Genomic DNA, 18,356 nt, shown 5'->3' with positions numbered 1-18,356 from the left:
AATTATTTGGCTCTTTTGTCAGTATATATTTAATGAAGGTATTTAACTAAAATAGTTTGTAGAATAAACCGATTATTTTGTTTGGAAGGCTTTGCATGTGGTGCTAATGCTGCAGTCAGCAAGAGCAGCAACTGTGAATGTTGCTATTTAACTACCTTGCCTTTGCAGAAAATGAATAATTTATTACATTATTTAGAAAATGGGTCAAGTGGTGTTACTGAATACGTTATTTGCACTTTGGTGTGTTTCGGAGCAAGAAATTTAATTGGATGTTGAAGATTAATTGAACATGTATAATGGGTGGGAATATATTTTTGGCAGAGCAAGAAATAACTTACCGTAACGTACCTTTTATCCGACATATAGGGATCTTAGCTTTGATATGTTATGAGAAAGCGGGAAAGTTAAAGTGGATGTGAAAGATTAATTTGAACAAAGATAAAATAATTGGCAGAAACAAGTTTAATTTCTGCTTTAAGTTGCATGTTGTGATTTTGAGAAGGAGGTTGGTCTGAGATTAGGTCAGAATCTCTTTGGCCCCTTTCGGTCATTGCTGACCATGGGTGTCTCCAGGGTGCTATTCCCTATATGGAGGACGCCTGTACGTGACTTTGTTTAACGTGGGGAGACTGGTGCACAGACCGCCACGGTCCTTGACAGATCTGGGTCAGGATCCAGTGGCATGGAGTTCAAGACGACCGGAGACCCTTTTCTGCCGCAGCCTTCATCCGCCTTCCCAGCCGTTGTGACGCTCCACTAAGGTCAGCCATCGTCCTCTGCCTGATCCGCCGTTGAGGTCTTGGTTGGATTGCTCTTTGTCAGAGACCTCCCCCTCAACCTTACCACTATGGGTGGCCCTACCAGGAGCATAGCTCCAGACGGCATCGCTCTCAGGATCTTAGGTCCACACAAGCTTCTCCACTACGACAAGGTGACAATTCACGGAGAAGGGGAAGGTCAGAATAAGGCAGTGAAATCCATTATAATCTTGTTGAATAGAAGTTGCGCCCATTATTTACTCAGGAGTGCTTGTGATAGTCCAGCTACAATAAATGTGATGAGATAAAATAAAAAAAAGATTTGTCATACGGCATGGAAACAGGCACTTCAGCCTAATTCTCCCATGCCGAACAACATGTCCCATCTACACAAGTCTGTCCACCTACCTTCATTTGGCCTATATCCCACCAAACCTATTTCATCCATGTACTTGTCCAAATGTTTTTTTAATTCTTGGATTTCCTGCAGAATTAGTAGTACAGTATTTGCAGTCACTAAAAGGAAATCGGGCAGCAATTACAAAAGTGTTTTAAGCATGTATATTAAGTGTAGCATTCGGGAAGTTTGCCTCTAATTTCTTGCTCCACCAGTGGCTTTGATGTATTGGATCCTTACTGAGAGACTTGGCATTAAGATACATGCACGAAGGCACAAATATACAGTACTTAACCACTGGAAACTCATTAAAAATATTCAAAGTGCTTGGGACTATTCCACTCAAATGTAAGTGGAATTTTAACTACAGAACAAGTCTTAATTACAGGCAATCTTTCTGTAACAACTAGAGAGCAGTTCTTAGCTACTATCTATCTCATTGGATACCCTCGTAGTATATTTAGATTGGACTTTACTGGATTCTATCTTGCACTAAACGTTATTCCCATTATCATGTATTTGTACACTGAGGATCGCTTGATTATAATCATGTATTGTCGTTCCGCTGACTGGTTAGTACACAAACAAAGCTTTTCACTGTACCTTTTCACTGTACACGTGAGAATAAACTAAACTCAAATCAACTATAAATATTAATTTTTAAAAGTTTCTTCAGAATTTAATTATTGGAGTTCCAAGAAATGTAAATTCTTTTTTGTTTGTTTTTTATCTTAAGATTTCTCTTGATCCCCAACCTTTCCTCATGTTATAACTGTACGTGATTTAGCATTGAATTAACTAATGTAACGTGTTCTTTGTGATATGGATATTACAGGAACATGATAGAAGTTCTGTAACAGAATGTGGGCAGTGAGCAAATTGAGTCTACAAGTGACATGGAAGAATAGAATCACGATATAACCTTTCAAAATTCAGCAGGATTTAGATTGGGTGCAACTGGTTTAAATGCGCTATTTGTAATCCTGCTATTCAAGAAGGGAGAAAACAGTAAACAAGGTCAGTTAGTTTGACACCAATAGTAAGTTATTATTTAAGGTGGACAGGTAGCGGGTGAGGCAGCATCTATGGAGCGAAGTTATTATTTAAAATGAGTTTAAGAGTACTTAGTAAATCATATTAAGATTATCTAGTCAGGAGTCTGAAGAAGGCTCTTGAACCAAAATGTCACCTATCCATGTTCTCCAGAGACGCTGCCTGACCTGCTGTGTTACTCCAATAATTTGTGTCTTCTTCTGATTTTCAAGTTATGTTGGGAATTTTTTAAACTGCAAGTGGCATGGTATATCAGCAGGAATTGGCTTGAAATATATTTGGTTTTTCCAAAATGATTTTTTTTTTAACTGAAAATTGGGGCTCATGAAATTGGAAGTAAAATATTAGCATGAATTGAAGATTGGTCAACAAATAGAAAACAGAATAGAAGTGAACATTAAATAATCAGATTGTAGTCAGTAGATACCACGAGGGTCCTGAGATATTTCAAATAATCTTCACTGATGACCAATGAGTGTCATTTAATTAATTTTGCAAATGAAATAAGCTGGTTGAGAAAATAATTTCTGAGTAATATAGACATGTGAAGTGACTGGGCTGGAACATGGCATTTGTGGAAAAACATATATATATATATATATATATATACACACACACACACACACACACACACACACACACACACATGTATATTCACTATCATATACACACACACACACACACACACACACACACACACACACACACACACACACACACACACACACACACACACGCACGCATATATATATATATATATATATATGAAAACTGAAAAATCTGTTTAAAATATAAATGATGAGTGACTGAGAAATGCTAGTGCACTGAAGCATTTGCGTGTCATTAGCATGAAAGTTAACGAGGTATATTGGCAATTCGGAAAGTAAGTCATGACAACAGGGTAACACGGTGGCGCAGCAGTAGAGTTGCTGCATTACAGCTCCAGACACCCAGGTTCGATCCTGACTATAGAAGCTGTCTGTACAGAGAATGTTCATTCTCCCTGTGACTATGTGGGTTCTCCCCAGATACTCCGATTTCCTCCTACACTCCAAAGACGTACAGGTTTGTAGGTTAATTGGCATTGGTAAAAAATGTAAGTTGTCCCTTGTTGGTATGATAGTGCTAGTGTATGGGGATCACTGGTCAACGCAGATTTGGTGGGCTGAAGGGCCTGCTTTGAAGCTTAAGGTTATTCGAATTTAAATGGCCCATCAAATCTTTACTATATCCCGTCATTCCCATTCCTGACATTTCTGTATTCTCTCTCACATGTCCATCGATTCTCCTACCAACCACTTGAGCTATATGCAGTTTAAGTCAACCAGCATATCTTTGGGATGTGAAAGGAAACTGGAATACTTGAGGTAAACACACAGAGTTAAATTTAGTTTAGAGATATAGCATGGAAACAGGCCCTACCACACACACACAAAGCACCCAAGGTCAGGATTGAACTCTGGTCTCTACCATTGTGAAGCAGCAGTTCTGCCAGCTGTGTTGCTGAAGAAATGTGCAAACTCCACACAAGACCAGAGGACCAGAACTGTGCTGCCCATAGGAATAGTTAGAAGACAAAAGGCATTCAAAATATAAATAGTCAATGTAAGAATGTTGCTGGGATCCAGATAACTATCTACTAATTACCACCAATGTATGGTTCATCTGGTTACATGGTTGATGAATGAATGACTATAGCGGCCATTTTATTAGAGTGATAGAGTCATACAGCTCAGGAACAGGTATTTCGGCCCAACTTGCCCACACCAACCAACACGCCCCATCTACATTAGTCCCAACTGCCTGCGTTTGGCCCATATCACTCTAAACCTGTCCTATGCATGTATCTGTCTAAATGATTTTAAGCATTGTGATAGTACCTGCCTCTTTAGGGGCTTATTAGGGGCATTTTATGTTGCAGAACTGAAGAGTTTAAATATTCATTTTACACTAGCCAGCATATCTCTCTCTTTCATTGATTTTTACATAAAATGAATATCTGATCAATGGTTAACTATATGCCAATATGCAATAACAAGTAAATTGTTTCATATTCCACAAGTGACAGACTAAGTGGAGCTATGTAAACTCTGGTTCCAATACTTTCGATACCAACTTTAATGCATTTGTTAAGGTCATTCGGCACACTCTAATGCAAATTCTGTTGTTTTTAAAAAAAAACCTCCGGCAACCACCTTCAACTAGCATTGCAACTGGCTTCGACTAAAAAAAATTACCGATTTTTAAAACGGCAACCTATTTTTAGTTGCAGCCGGTTTCGAATTTTTTTAAATAATCGCCGGAACATAGAAGAAGCGGAAACCACTTTCGACCATTAGGGAGACTGACAAAGACCTCCGGGGGCCGCACGAAAACCTTGGGTGGGGCGCAAAGTCTCCAGAGGTTTCCGTTCAGGTTTCCTAAGTGGGACAGGGGCATTAGATCATGTGCCACTATTTTGTACTTTAATCAATTTCTGTTCTTTCACAGAGAGGAGTTACACATGAGCATATTGTACTTAATATTTTATGCAGGCGGCATTTTTGTAGTCCCAATATTAAAGGTCCACTGCAGTTTGATTAAAAAATGAAACATAAAACAACATTATTTAAAGCAGCACAGTGCTTGAGTAACTCATTGGGTCAGGCAGCATCTCTGGAGAACATGAATAGGTGAGGTTTTGGGTCGGGAACCTTCTTCAAGCTACCCTGTAATTCATGTAATACTCCAGAGATGCTGCCTGACCTGCTTAGTTACTCCTGCACTTTGTGTCATTTTAAAATATAAACCAGCATCTGCAGTGCCTTGTATCCAATGCAGTGTCTGCAGAGAGGAGGAAACATGTGAAAGGTGCTTGTTGAAGGCAACGTAGATGAAGGAGCACAGTGATGATGCATGGAAAGGACTCGGTGCCACTTGAGATGTGGAAGAAAGAGTTGGTAATGAGCTGAAGTAAATGAAGCATTTTAGAAAGTAGAATGCTGAAAGAGGGCATTTTAATAGAGGTACCACTTGCTAGGAAACCAATATGGTGGCAAAAATCAATTTCTCTTTTTTTGAGAGTTTTATTGGTTTCAATTTTGAGGGGGAGAAGTTGATATAATAGTGATTTATTGTGTGTTCGCAATATAAATGTCAATTAAGGTGTATTGAAAGTGATGAGGCCTCCACACTTTGCAACCTGTAATGGTGTCCAGACAATGGTGCTGAATTGTGGAGTTAGATAGGCCTGCTGTATCCAGCCCTGGTGAGTCTGGCACAACAGGAGCCATTTCTGGGCATTGGGTCCAGTCATGATTAGCATTGGAATGGAAGAGAAGTCCTCATCAACGAGTCTGTTCATTGAGTCATAGAGTTGGACAACATAGAAATAGGTCTTTTGAAATTCTTATCATGCTTATCTATATTAATTCCATATCCCTGTATGTCACGCTCATTCCAGTACTAGTCCAGATACCCTTAAATGTTGTTACTGTTCCTGCCTCCACCACCATCTCTGGCAACATCTCATTCTAGATACCAACTACCGTGTGTGAAAAAGCACCCCTTATATTCCTCCTAAAACCCATCCCCATCTTACCTTAAACCTCTGCCCTCTAGCTTAAGACACCTCTACTATGCAAAGCAACCACTGGCTGTCTATCCTGTTCTTGCCTCTTAAAATGTTATCTGTCTCTGTCATGTCATCTCTCTACCCTATCAAGCAATCAATATTTCAGAATGTTGTTTAATTGTACATTTCAATTTTTTAATTCACTATTTGAATTTTAATAATTAATTTAATTAATTCTGTTTATTCAGTTTTTATTCATTTAAAATTTTAAATTACTGCAGTATAATTCTAAATGTTTGCTTCTAATAAAATCTTTGGTATTGAATGTAAAAAATAGTGACAAAGGTGATTCATGATTTTGGGTTAGGAGTATGCAGTGATCACATATAGAGTGGGAGGTCATGGCTGTGTTCATTTTGGGAAAAGTTATGATAGTGTTTTGTGCAGTCTTGAAAAATATTGGTGATCACATCAGGTGATAATGGGGAATGATAGATGTATTTGAGCTTGTTTTTTTGCAAAAGAGCTAGCAATTTAAGATACAAGAGATGGAGTTAGGATGGAAATATTTCAGGAGTCAAAATAAACTCTCCAGTGTGGGAAGATCTTGCGGTAGCAAGCATTTATCCCTCCTGCATAATAATTAGACATTTTTCTACACTTTGGGGGAATCACAAATCATGTGCGAATTTGGCTAATACTGGGATCAGTAACCCAAGGGATTTAACGAATGAGGAAAAAGCAGATAAATAACCAAGAAGGTAAATTAGTCAATTCTATTTCAGAAAGGGAATTAAATTTGGGTTTGATTCAGATTAGAGGAAAAAAATAAATTTGATGTGCTTTCAGAAGTCGATATAACCAGTTCAAGATTATTTCCTCAAATTTAAAAAAAGTATGCTTTAGTCTAAGTAGGTTTTAATTTTATTTCAAATTGTTAGATAGGAAATTGAAAAGATCACAGCAACTTCCAAGGTGGTTTATTTCATAGAATGGCAGAGCTGGTTTATAGTAAATCAGAATTATAAGCGTATGTAAAACTGGACGATGATTGGAGATAGACAATAGACGATAGGTGGAGGAAGTGGGCCATTCGGCCCCTCGAGCCAGCACTCCCATTCAATGTGATCATGGCTGATCATCCCCAATCAACACCCCGTTTCGGCCTTCTCCCCATATCCCCTGACTCCACTATTTTTAAGATCTCTATCTAGCTCTCTCTTGAAAATATCCAGAGAACCGGCCTCCACCGCCCTCTGAGGCAGGGAATTCCACAGACTTACAACTCTCTGTGTGAAAAAGTGTTTCCTCATCACCGTTCTAAATGGCTTACCCCATATTTTTAAACTGGCCCCTTGTTCTGGACTCCCCCAACATCGGGAACATGTTTCCTGCCTCTAGCGTGACCAAACCCTAAATAATCTTATATGTTTCACTAAGATTCCCTCTCATCCTTCTAAACTCCTGAGTATACGAGCCCAGCCGCTCCATTCTCTCAGCATATACCTGCTCTGCACTCCCTCAATAGCAAGAATATCCTTCCTCAAATTAAGGGACCAAACCTACTCACAATACTCCAGGTGTGGTCTCACTAGGGCCCTGTACAACTGCAGAAGGACCTCTTTGCTCCTATACTCAACTCCTCTTGTTATGAAGGCCAACATGCCATTCTCTTTCTTCACTGCCTGCTGTACTTGCATGCTTACTTTCATTGACTGATGAACACTGACCCCCAGATCCTGTTGTACTTCCCCTTTTCCCAACTTGACACCATTTAGATAATAATCTGCCTTCCTGCTTTTGCTACCAAAGTGGATAACCTCACTATTATCCACATTACACTGCATCTGCCATGCATCTGCCCACTCACCCAACCTGTCCAAGTCACCCTGCATTCTCATAGCATCCTCCTCACAGTTCACACTGCCACCCAGCTTTGTGTCTTCTGCAAATTTGCTAGTTACTTTGAATCCCTTCATCTAAATCATTGATGTATATTGTAAATAGCTGCGGTCCCAGCACCTAGCCTAGCGGTACCCCACTAGTCACTGCCTACCATTCTGAAAGGGACCCGTTAATCCCTACTCTTTGTTTCCTGTCTGCCAACCAATTTTCTATCCATGTCAGCACTTTTCCCCCAATACCATGTGCCCTAATTTTGCCCACTAATCTCCTATGTGGGACCTTATCAAATGCTTTCTGAAAGTCCAGGCACACTACATCCACTGGCTCTCCCTTGTCCATTTTCCTAGTTACATCCTCAAAAAATTGCAGAAGATTAGTCAAGCATGATTTCCCCTTCGTAAATCCATGCTGACTCGGACCGATCCTGTTACTGCTATTCAAATGTGCCGCTATTTCATCTTTTATGATTGAATCCAGCATCTTCCCCACCACTGACGTCAGGCTAACAGGTCTATAATTCCCTTTTTTCTCTCTCCCGCCTTTCTTAAAAAGTGGGATAACATTACCTACCCTTCAATCCACAGGAACTGATCCTGAATCTATAGAACATTGGAAAATGATGACCAATGCATCCACGATTGCTCGAGCCACTTCCTTAAGTACCCTGGGATGCAGACCAGCAGGCCCTGGGGATTTATCAGCCTTAAGTCCCAGAGATATCAGAGATATGGTCACTTAATCAATAATAAACAAACCTATCAAGCCTTAATGCAGTTAATGCTTCTAAATTGGGATAAAGGTAACAGGAAGAAGTATTGCAATAAAATACAGGAAAACTGATAAATGGGGAAAATAAGCATGTGATTAGCAAATAAACATAGAAATAAATAAATGGAGGTGCAAGGATCTGGAAATGCTGGTTTACCAAAAATAATGCAGGAATAACTCAGTGAGTCAGGCAGCATCCATGAAGATCATGGATTGGCGATGTTGTCAGGTCTGGACCCTTTTTCAGACTCAAAGTATGCTCACTTTGAATAAGTTCTCCTCTCCCCAACAGTCTGAAGAAGGGTGCTGTCCCAAAAAATTGCCTTTCCGTGTCTTCCAGAGATGCTTCCTGATCAGCTGAGTTACTCCAGCACTTTGTTTTTCCCGTAAAGCAGTGTCTGTAGTTCCTTGTGTCTCAGTTTTACCCCTCCACTGCCAAATCTCAAATTATGCTCATTTTGACAAAGTTATCTAGCCCCGAGTCCAAAGAGGAGTACCGACCTGAAACGTCACATATCCATGTTCTCCAGGGATGCTCTCTGACGCACTGTGTCACTCCAGCACTTTGTGTTTCTTGCCAAAATAGATAAATATGGACTAGACATGACACTGAAAGGAGATAATAGATTCCTTTGAAAACATATAGTTGATTAAAGAACAAAGGGTAATGATATATCAGTCACTGAAAGGAGGGAAGCAGGTTATTAAGACTGAAGTTCATCTTTAGAGGAACATGATCTTCAAAAGAATAAAAAAACTGGACCAGAATTTGAACCCACCTTGCCTCCAATTTCTGAATGAATTATGAATATACCTTGGGTGGCCTTGGCAGATACAATTAGTGGGGAGAGCTGCCTGAATACCTCGTAGCGATGTCATGCAGAGCTTGAGGGTATACTGTGCCTTAATGGGATTGTGTGCAGGGGTCGGAGCAAATCACAATGAAGATCAATTTGAAATTGGGTAAGACATGCTGCTTGACTTAACTGAAGTACAGTGGCCGATTGCAAGTGTTAAAATATAAAGTTATGGCATATTTACCAAGTGGCCAGGAGTACTTAGCTATAAAATACCAATCAAAGTAAGACCCACAGACTGAAAAGCTGAAGGCATGAAAAGTCCAGGCACAACCATGGCTGACAACAAATGACATTAGACATGGAGGTGCCCTGGTCGACTCATTGTTGGCTAGGGAAGTGTGAACTCAAGAGGGATACAATGTGGTAAACTGTGGAACTAGTTAAACGACCAGGGTGGAGGAAGGGGGGTGAGGAAGGGACTGTTAGTAGACGTTACAGGTAATTAAAGAATTCAACGTTCATATCGCTGGGTTGTGGTGCTGCTCCTCCAATTTTTGTGTTGCCTTGCTCTTGCAATGGAGGAGGCTCAGGACAGAAAGGTCAGTGTGGGAGGGGAAGGGGAGGAGAAATGATTGGCAACTGGGAGATCCCATAGGCCTCTGTGGACAGAACCTTCTTCTGACTTTGTTGTTAAGACGGAGCTCAACTTCCCAATTCCATGATTCTTGCCCCTAGCTACATTCCCCTATGTGCCACATACTGACGCCTGAACTGAAGGATGAACAAAGTGCTGTAGAATGAAGAGAAGAGACCAGCCAGATGGGACAACTCCATCCTGGAAGCATTAGTTGAGGGGGCGAGTGAAAATCATTTAAGGAGATAAGCACATAAGGGTGAAAGGATTTGGAAAATATCCTGATATGGTGATATACTGATATCTTAAGTGAGTAATGGGAATTGTAAACTTTGCCCCAGACCTACTGGGCTGAATGACCACGCTCTCTGCTTAATATAGACTAAGTAATGCAGTTGAATACCTATTTTAACCCATGAATTATTTCATTATCTGCCAATGAATTTTGAATGTACATTTGTTCTACAAAGTGCAATAAATTTGTGTTTTGGTGAATGCTTTAGTGCAATCATTTTTGTGGGACTAAATGAATTGCAAGAAATATTTCATGTCCAATCTGCTGAAGGTAGAGTTTAATTGGGTTTATCTACAGGGGTGACAATTGCTGAGTCCTAATATTGGATACTTTCTGGTGCCACTTACTTGGATTACCTTTCAATGTGCTAAAATTCAACTTTCAAATTAAATAATTGATTCACATTGTAATATAGGTAATTTATTGCCATACTTAGTTTATTATTGATTTTTTATATTGCTCTATCTTACATGCAGCAAATCAGCTGAAAGAAAATTCAAAAGGAAGAAAAATGACAGCAGCAGGGGCCTTGACGAATGTGATGAGATGACAGCGATTCAGACGAAGAGAATGAAGCCTGAAATTGATTCTGATGAGCATAGGCCACTGGACACTGGCCTCTCTCTTGCAGAAGATGAAGAGCTCGTACTTCATCTGTTGAACAGCAGAAACTAATTGCAATCCCCAGGCGGTTTTCTGGGTCAGTCCTTTTATTGTGCTGGCCACGTTCATGCAGTTGCAATCAAACAAGAGCAGGTGGGCCTTGTCTGACAATGATTAATGCTTTCTGAGTGGGTTGCTGCAGATCTGTAGATGTCTGCCAAAACGCTGTCTACTCTAGAGCGGTAGTGAAAAATCTTGTACTCTACAGAAGACAACGAATGTTTGGTTTATTAGAACGCTTTTCTCATCAGAATGTCAGATTTATATAATTGACATTCTCTTATACATTTTAACAGCAAGTAACCAATTGGCAGATTCCTATATGAAGATCATTTGAGAAAATTAAGTCAATCAGAGCATACATTTTATAGATAAGCTTTCAATCGGTTTTCATACAGTAATGAAACGTGTAGATACTGATATTATCTTGCAGTTGGAAACTGTAAAACACTGGACGGGCAAATTGCTCAGATTAAAACATGCTTATTAAATTTCAAATGTTGGTTTTTTAGACTATTTGCGATGAAAATATTTAAGAAATAGTGTATTTACAATTGAGAGCTATGTATTTTTCCTCCTCGATTTATATCTGAACCCTGATGATATATCAGCCTCTTCCAAGTGATATTTTGTTTTATTCCATTTGTTCTCTTCTCCTGAAACATGACAAATAAAATGAACACTTGTTTCCGCAAGTTAACTTTTAGCTCGTGATTCCCATGGGATTCCAGATAATCTTGTTGATAAAGGTGCATGGGCAGCATATTATTATAGGAACATGCCTTTCCAAGGAATCAATGATATTTTTGAAGGACAGTCGTCCTTTTGAGATTTTGAAACACTATCAACAATATGCAAATGAAGAGGGATGCTTAGCAGAAGAGGAAAAAATGTGAAAACAAAGGTTGGAAGAAGTGACTACCAGGGTTGTTGAAAGAATTTTGGGAAGCATATAAAAACCAAGCAATTGACAAGGCTGTGGAATGTTTACTTGAGATGTCTCAGAGCAGGTTGTGGTGCTGATCGATACAGAAAGTACCACAGAAATATAGATAAATAGATGCAGGAATAGGCAATTCGGCCCTTCAAGCCAGCATCGCCATTCAATATGATCGTGGCTGATCATCTAAAATCAGTAACCCGTTCCTGCGTTTTCCCCATATCCCTTGATTCCTTTAGTCCTTAGAGCTAAATCTAACTCTCTTGAAAATATCCAGTGAATAGGCCTCCATTACCTTCTGCGACAGAGAACTCCATAGATTCACAACTCTCTGGGTGAAGAAGTTTTTCCTCATCTCAGTCCCAAATGGCCTACCATTATTCTTCAACTGTGTTCTGGACTTCCCCAATAAGAGGAATATTTTTTCCTGCAACTAGCCTGTCCAATCCTTTGAATTTTATATGTTTCTATTAGATCCACTCTCGCCCTTCTAAATCCAGTGAATACAAGCCCAGTCGACCCATTCTTTCATCATATGTCAGTCCCGCCATCCCAGGAATTAACCTGGTGAACCTATGTAGCACTCTCTCAATATCAATAATGTACTTCCTCAAATTAGGAGACCAAAATTGCACACAATAATCCAGGTGCTGTCTCACCAGGGCCCTGTACAACTGCAACAGGACCTCCTTGCTCCTAAACTCAAATCCTCTCGCATTGAAGGCCAACAAGCCATTAGCTTTCTTCACTGCCTGCTTTACCTGCATGCTTACTTTCAGTGACTGATGTCCAAGCACACCCAGGTCTCGTTGCTCCTCCCCTTTTCCTAATCTGACACCATTCAAATAATAATCTGCCTTCCTGTTCTTGCCACCAAAGTGAATGACCTCACATTTATCCACATACTGCATCTGCCATGCATCTGCCCACTCTTCAACCTGTCAAAGTCACCCTGCAGCCCCATAGCATCCTCATCACAGCTCAAACTGCCACCCAGCTTTGTGTCATCCGCAAACTTGGAGATGTTACATTTAATTCCCTCGTCTAAATCGTTAATTAGATCCAGTCAACATCTCCCGGATCTATCTCCACAATCTTTACATTTGTAATCTCCTATCTATCTTGTTTTTTTTTCTTTCTATTAGTTTACAATTTCTCTTATCTCTTTCTCTATTTCTTTTCTTTAAAAAAAAACGTAAAAAATTGAAGCTATGTAAGAACTCTGTAAACAGTTTGTCGTTTATTATCATTTTGTACATATGCATTTAATTTATAAACAAAAAAAAATGTTTTAAACTAGAGAGCGATCCTGAGCTACTATCTACCTCATTGGAGACCCTTCGACTATCTTTAATCGGATGTAACTGGACTTTATCTTGCACTAAACATTATCGTGCACTAAACTTTATTCCCTATATCATGTATCAGTACACTGTGGATGGCTTGATTGTAATCACTGTACCTCGGTAAACTAAACATTTTCTTCAGTTTTAAGTTATGTTTTCAAATATCAACAGGAATTAATTCCTTCAGACCTATTCTGTCTGTTCTTAATTAACCAATATCTCTTTAGGTGAGTATTAATTGTACATTATACTCAATATCAACATGAGGCTAATTGATTTATGCTTCCCGATTTGGTCACTTCATAATTTCTTGCTGTGCCACAACTGCTTGAAGCATACTCTGCACTACTCCTAGAGCCAGATTGTGTAGGTGCTGCATATCATAGATTGCAACCATCTCTTTTCCTTATCCCACTATCTCAGTGGTAGTTAAAACTTTATCTTAACTATTTGAGTTATCTTGTTAAAAGCATTTTGTTTTCAATGCAGAAACAAGCTATCCTGCTTGTTGGCAGATCAATACAATACAGGTCAACAGCTACAAATACCTTGAAGCTGCAAAGTGCTTTAGCCAGGCTATATCTTGCTTGCTATTCAGAGGCGCAAGGAAACATCCCAGGACCTGCTGCAGAGCAGAAGTACGCCTGTTTCATCCCAAGGAGGAAAGGTAAGATAGATGCAGACTTCACAAACTTGAAAGTGGCTACCAAGGTTTATAAGGGTGCATGAACAAGGTAATACATTTGAGATGTTTATATCCACTCTACTCTTCCCCCATCTGTCACATCTGTCAATCACCCCCTCCTTACTAAGATCCAGTAATCAAATGCTAACTTCTGCCCCAGGCTTTAGAAACATAGAAAATAGGTGCAGAAGGAGGCCATTCGGCCCTTCGAGCCAGCACCGCCATTCATTGTGATCTTGGCTGATCATCCCCATTCAATAACCCGTGCCTGCCTTCTCCCCATATCCCTTGATTCCACTAGCCCCGAGAGCTCTATCTAACTCTCTCTTATATCCATCCAGTGATTTGGCCTCCACTGCCCTCTGTGGCAGGGAATTCCACAAATTCACAACTCTCTGGGTGAAAATGTTTTTTCTCACCTCAGTCTTAAATGGCCTCCCCTTTATTCTAAGACTGTGGCCCCTGGTTCTGGACTTGCCCAACATTGGGAATTTTTTTCCTGCACCTAGCTTGTCCAGTCCTTTTATAATTTTATATGTTTCTATAAGAGCCCCCCTCATCCTTCTAAACACCAATGAATACAAGCCTAGTCTTTTCAATCTTTCCTCATATGACAGTCCCGCCATCCCAAGGATCAATCTTGTGAACCTATGCTGCACTGCCTCAATCATAAGGATGTCCTTCCTCAAATTAGGAGACCAAAACTGTACACAATACTCCAGATGTGGTCTTACCAGAGCCCTTTACAACTGCAGAAGAACCTCTCTACTCCTATACTGAAATCCTCTTGTTATGAAGGCCAACATTCCTTTAGCTTTCTTCACTGCCTGCTGTACCTGCACGCCAACTTTAAGTGACCGGTGTACAAGGACACCCAGGTCTCGCTGTACCTCTCCCTTACCTAACCCCATTGAGACAATAATCTGCCCCCTTGTTTTGCCACCAAAGTGGATAACCTCACATTTATCTTATTATACTGCATCTGCCACGCATCTGCCCACTGAGTCAACCTGTCCAGGTCACCCTGCAACCTCCTAACATCCTCTTCACAGTTCACACTGCCACCCAGCTTTATGTCATCCGCAAACTTGCTGATGTTGCTCCTAATTCCCTCTTCCAAATCATTAATATATGTGGTAAACAGTTGCGGCCCCAACACCGAGCCTTGCGGCACTCCACTCACCACTGCCTGCCATTCTGAAAAGGACCCGTTCACTCCTACTCTTTGCTTCCGGTCTGCCAACCAATTTTCTATCCATGTCAACACCCTACCCCCAATACCATGTGCTCTAATTTTAGTCACCAATCTCCCGTGCGAGACCATATCAAAGGCTTTCTGAAAGTCTAGATACCTACATCCACTGACTCCCCTTCATCCATTTTACTTGTCACTTCCTCAAAAAATTCCAGAAGATTAGTCAAGCATGATTTTCCTTTCATAAATCTATGCTGACTTGGACTAATCCTTTTACTGCTATCCATAGAAACATAGAAAATAGGTGGAGTAGGCCATTTGGCCCTTTCGTGCCTGCACCGCCATTCAATATGATCATGGCTGATCATCCAACTCAGTATCCTGTACCTGCCTCTTAAATATAGCCAATGAACTGACCTCAACTACCTTCTGTGGCAGAGAATTCCAGAGATTCACCACTCTCTGTGTGAATCCAAATGCCCCATTATTACTTCTTTAATAATTGACTGCAGCATCTTTCCCACCACCGAAGTCAGGCTACTGATTAACTTAGTCTGTAATTCCCCGTTTTCTCTCTCGCTCCTTTCTTGAAAAGTGGGATAACATTAGCTATCCTTCAATCCACAGGAACCTCTCCAAGGAATCCAAGGAATTTCTCCATGCCTCTTTCTACCAGCTGTCCCCTCCACTCCATTAGTCTGAAGAAGGGCCCAGACCCAAATGTCACCTTCCACAGATGCTGCCTGAAAATGAAAATGTTTCGGGTCGGACCCTTCAGAGCAGTTAGGTAATAGCAAAAGTCTAAAGAAAGGTCCTGACCCGAAACGTCATCTATCCATGTTCTCCAGAGATGCTGCCTGACCCGTTGAGTTACACCAGCACTTTGTGTCCTTTCTTTAATTTAGTTGGTTGTCATCTGACTGGAACTCCAACTTGTCCATCCAGCAGAGAGCTCTTCACAGTCACATGTACGTTTCACAAGAATTTTAAAGTTGAACTCTGTAGATATTGAAGAGAGTGTCTGCTGTCTTAACGGTTCAGGTATTCGAGCAGTTTCAATTAAGGCTTAATAAAGAGCTGGGTTTACATTAGTATCTTGTGCAGCATTGAAGTGATCTAGGTTACCAAGTACAGGTCGGCTTGTCTTCAGAGCCAGATTCAATTTTATGTTTCTATTTCATCAACTTTGCTGCAGAAATGTTCTACCCTGGTAATGTTTGTAAACTTTGAACAAAAACAGTTCAAATTAAACCGTGACTTATGCATCAAGAGCACCGAAAAACTGGCAAAAGGCCGATTCAGAACTGTGGGAAATTGCAATGCTAAAACTACCTATCCACAGCAGTAAGATAATGATAGCAAAAGTGTGGTGTTCGTTCATGGGGCTATAAATGCCTTGATTCGGTGAGAAGGAACAGCTTAGTCTGGGAGAGCAAAATGTTGGCTTGTGTGAAAAGGTGAGCTAAATCGTCTTTCTCAACTACTGTTTGTGTCGAACATGATGCCAAGTTAAACTGATCTCATCTGCCTGAACATAATCCATATCCCTCTATTCCTTGCACTTCCACGTGCTTATCTAAAAGCTTCTTAAACACCACTATCATATCTGCTTCCACCACCACCCCTGGCAATGCATTGCAGGCCCCCACCTCTCACTGTGTAAAATAGAACTTGTCCCGCACTTCTCCATTAAACTTCCCCATCTCACCAATAGCTATGCCCTCTACTGTTGGCCATTTCCACCCTGGGTGAAAAAGATTCTGACTGTCTCGCTTATATTATCTATGCCTCTCATAGTTTTATATATTTCCATCATCTCCTCTCAACCTCTGACATTCTAGAGAAAACAATCCAAGTAAATCCAACCTCCACATCTTTCCTGTAATGGGGCAACCAAAACAACTTGCAATACTCCAAATGAGCATTGAGTATAATTTTCTATTACATCTAAATGACCAAGTTATTCCCTTATCATGTATCTATTCACTGTATATGGATCGATTGTAATCATGTATTATCTTTCTGCTGGCTGGTTAGCACAAAACAAAAAGCTTTTTACTGTACCTAGGTACACGTGACAATAAACTAAACTGAACTGAACAGATATCAATGGAGGGAGGAAGGAAGAGGGATTGGTTTCCATAAATTACACAAATACAGATTGGTAATATCTGAACACCTAAGACAGGTAAACATTTTTCAAAGTGAGAAGCTAAAAGATTTAAAGCTTTCAAAAGCGTGAATGGAAAAATGTGAATTTTCCTGTTTAGCGAGTCATTGAAAAGGATGATAATTACAAATTCTTCTGAAAAGAAGAAAGAAGCTTGGAGGAATGTCTTTGTCTAGTGTTAAATGTTATAGAGGTTAAATGTTTTTTTCACCAAGAAAAAGGCTGAGCTAAAATCAATTGCATCTTTTAAAGTAAAAGTATTTGCACCAGAGGAAGTTACAAGGCTGTAGGGAGAGATATAGAGATGTTAGGATTTGAGTGATGAACTAACAGCTGTGCTGTCAAATGGCCTTTTATGAAAGGGGCAACTAGTTGATTTATTGGCCTGCTCTGAGATGACATGCACCACATCAACTTGGTGACACTTGGTGTAACGAGAGCTGAAATAAAGTATGTAGGATGCTGGTTTATACTGAAGATGGAACAAAATGCTGGAGTAACTCAATGGGTCAGGCAGCATCTCTGGTGAAAATGAATAGGTGACGTTTTGGGTTGGGACCCTTCAGTAGGGGAGAGGGGCAAGAAAGCTGGAAGATAGGAGGGGCAGGACAAAGCGTGGCAGATAGTAGGAACCCTTCTTCAGAAAAAAATCGGGGTGGGGGGGGGGGGGGAGGATGATATAGAAACAAGATTCACCATCTAATTTAAAACTATTGTGCCAGCTTTCCCATTGATGAATGCCAGTTTTCACCTTAGTTGACATGTCTTGGGCCCTTGTGAAAAAGTTGACCCTTAGGTTCCTACTAAAGCTTTCCCCTCTCACCTTAAACATATGCCCCAACCCTGGGAAAAAGCATCTGAGCTTTCATCCTATCTATTCCCCATCACGAAGGGCAACTTGTTCACACAGACGGTGGTGGGTATCTGGAACGAGTTGCCAAAGGAAATTGTTGAGGCAGGTAAAAAGAGCATTTAAAGGACATTCAGACAAGTACATGGATAGGAAAGGTTGAGAGGGATATTTGCTAAATGCAGATAAATGGGACACAGAGTTCTGAAGTAACTCTGCAGGTCAGGCAGAATCTCTGGAGAACATGGATAACTGACATTTCGGGTCGAGACACTGCTTCCGACCTGAAACATCATCCATCCATGTTCTCCAGAGAAGCAGTCTGATCTGCTAAGTTACTATAG

At 40.4% G+C, this 18,356-nt stretch overlaps 1 protein-coding gene across 2 annotated transcripts in view; it reads left to right on the top strand.

Annotated features, from left to right (window-relative positions):
* Nucleotides 1-11,521, top strand: part of ddx10 (DEAD (Asp-Glu-Ala-Asp) box polypeptide 10) — a 159,876-nt gene extending 148,355 nt beyond the window's left edge. For both annotated transcript variants that reach the window (XM_055637010.1, XM_055637011.1), the window contains exon 18: nt 10,640-11,521. In XM_055637010.1, coding sequence (XP_055492985.1) covers nt 10,640-10,838 — 199 coding nt within the window. In that variant the 3' untranslated portion in view covers nt 10,839-11,521. The remainder of the gene's footprint in view (nt 1-10,639) is intronic.
* Nucleotides 11,522-18,356: the final 6,835 nt, after the last annotated feature.

Source organism: Leucoraja erinacea, chromosome 6 (genome assembly GCF_028641065.1).
Source record: "Leucoraja erinacea ecotype New England chromosome 6, Leri_hhj_1, whole genome shotgun sequence".
NCBI classification, from domain to species: Eukaryota; Metazoa; Chordata; class Chondrichthyes; order Rajiformes; family Rajidae; genus Leucoraja; species Leucoraja erinaceus.
This window is presented reverse-complemented; position numbering and strand designations above follow the sequence as displayed.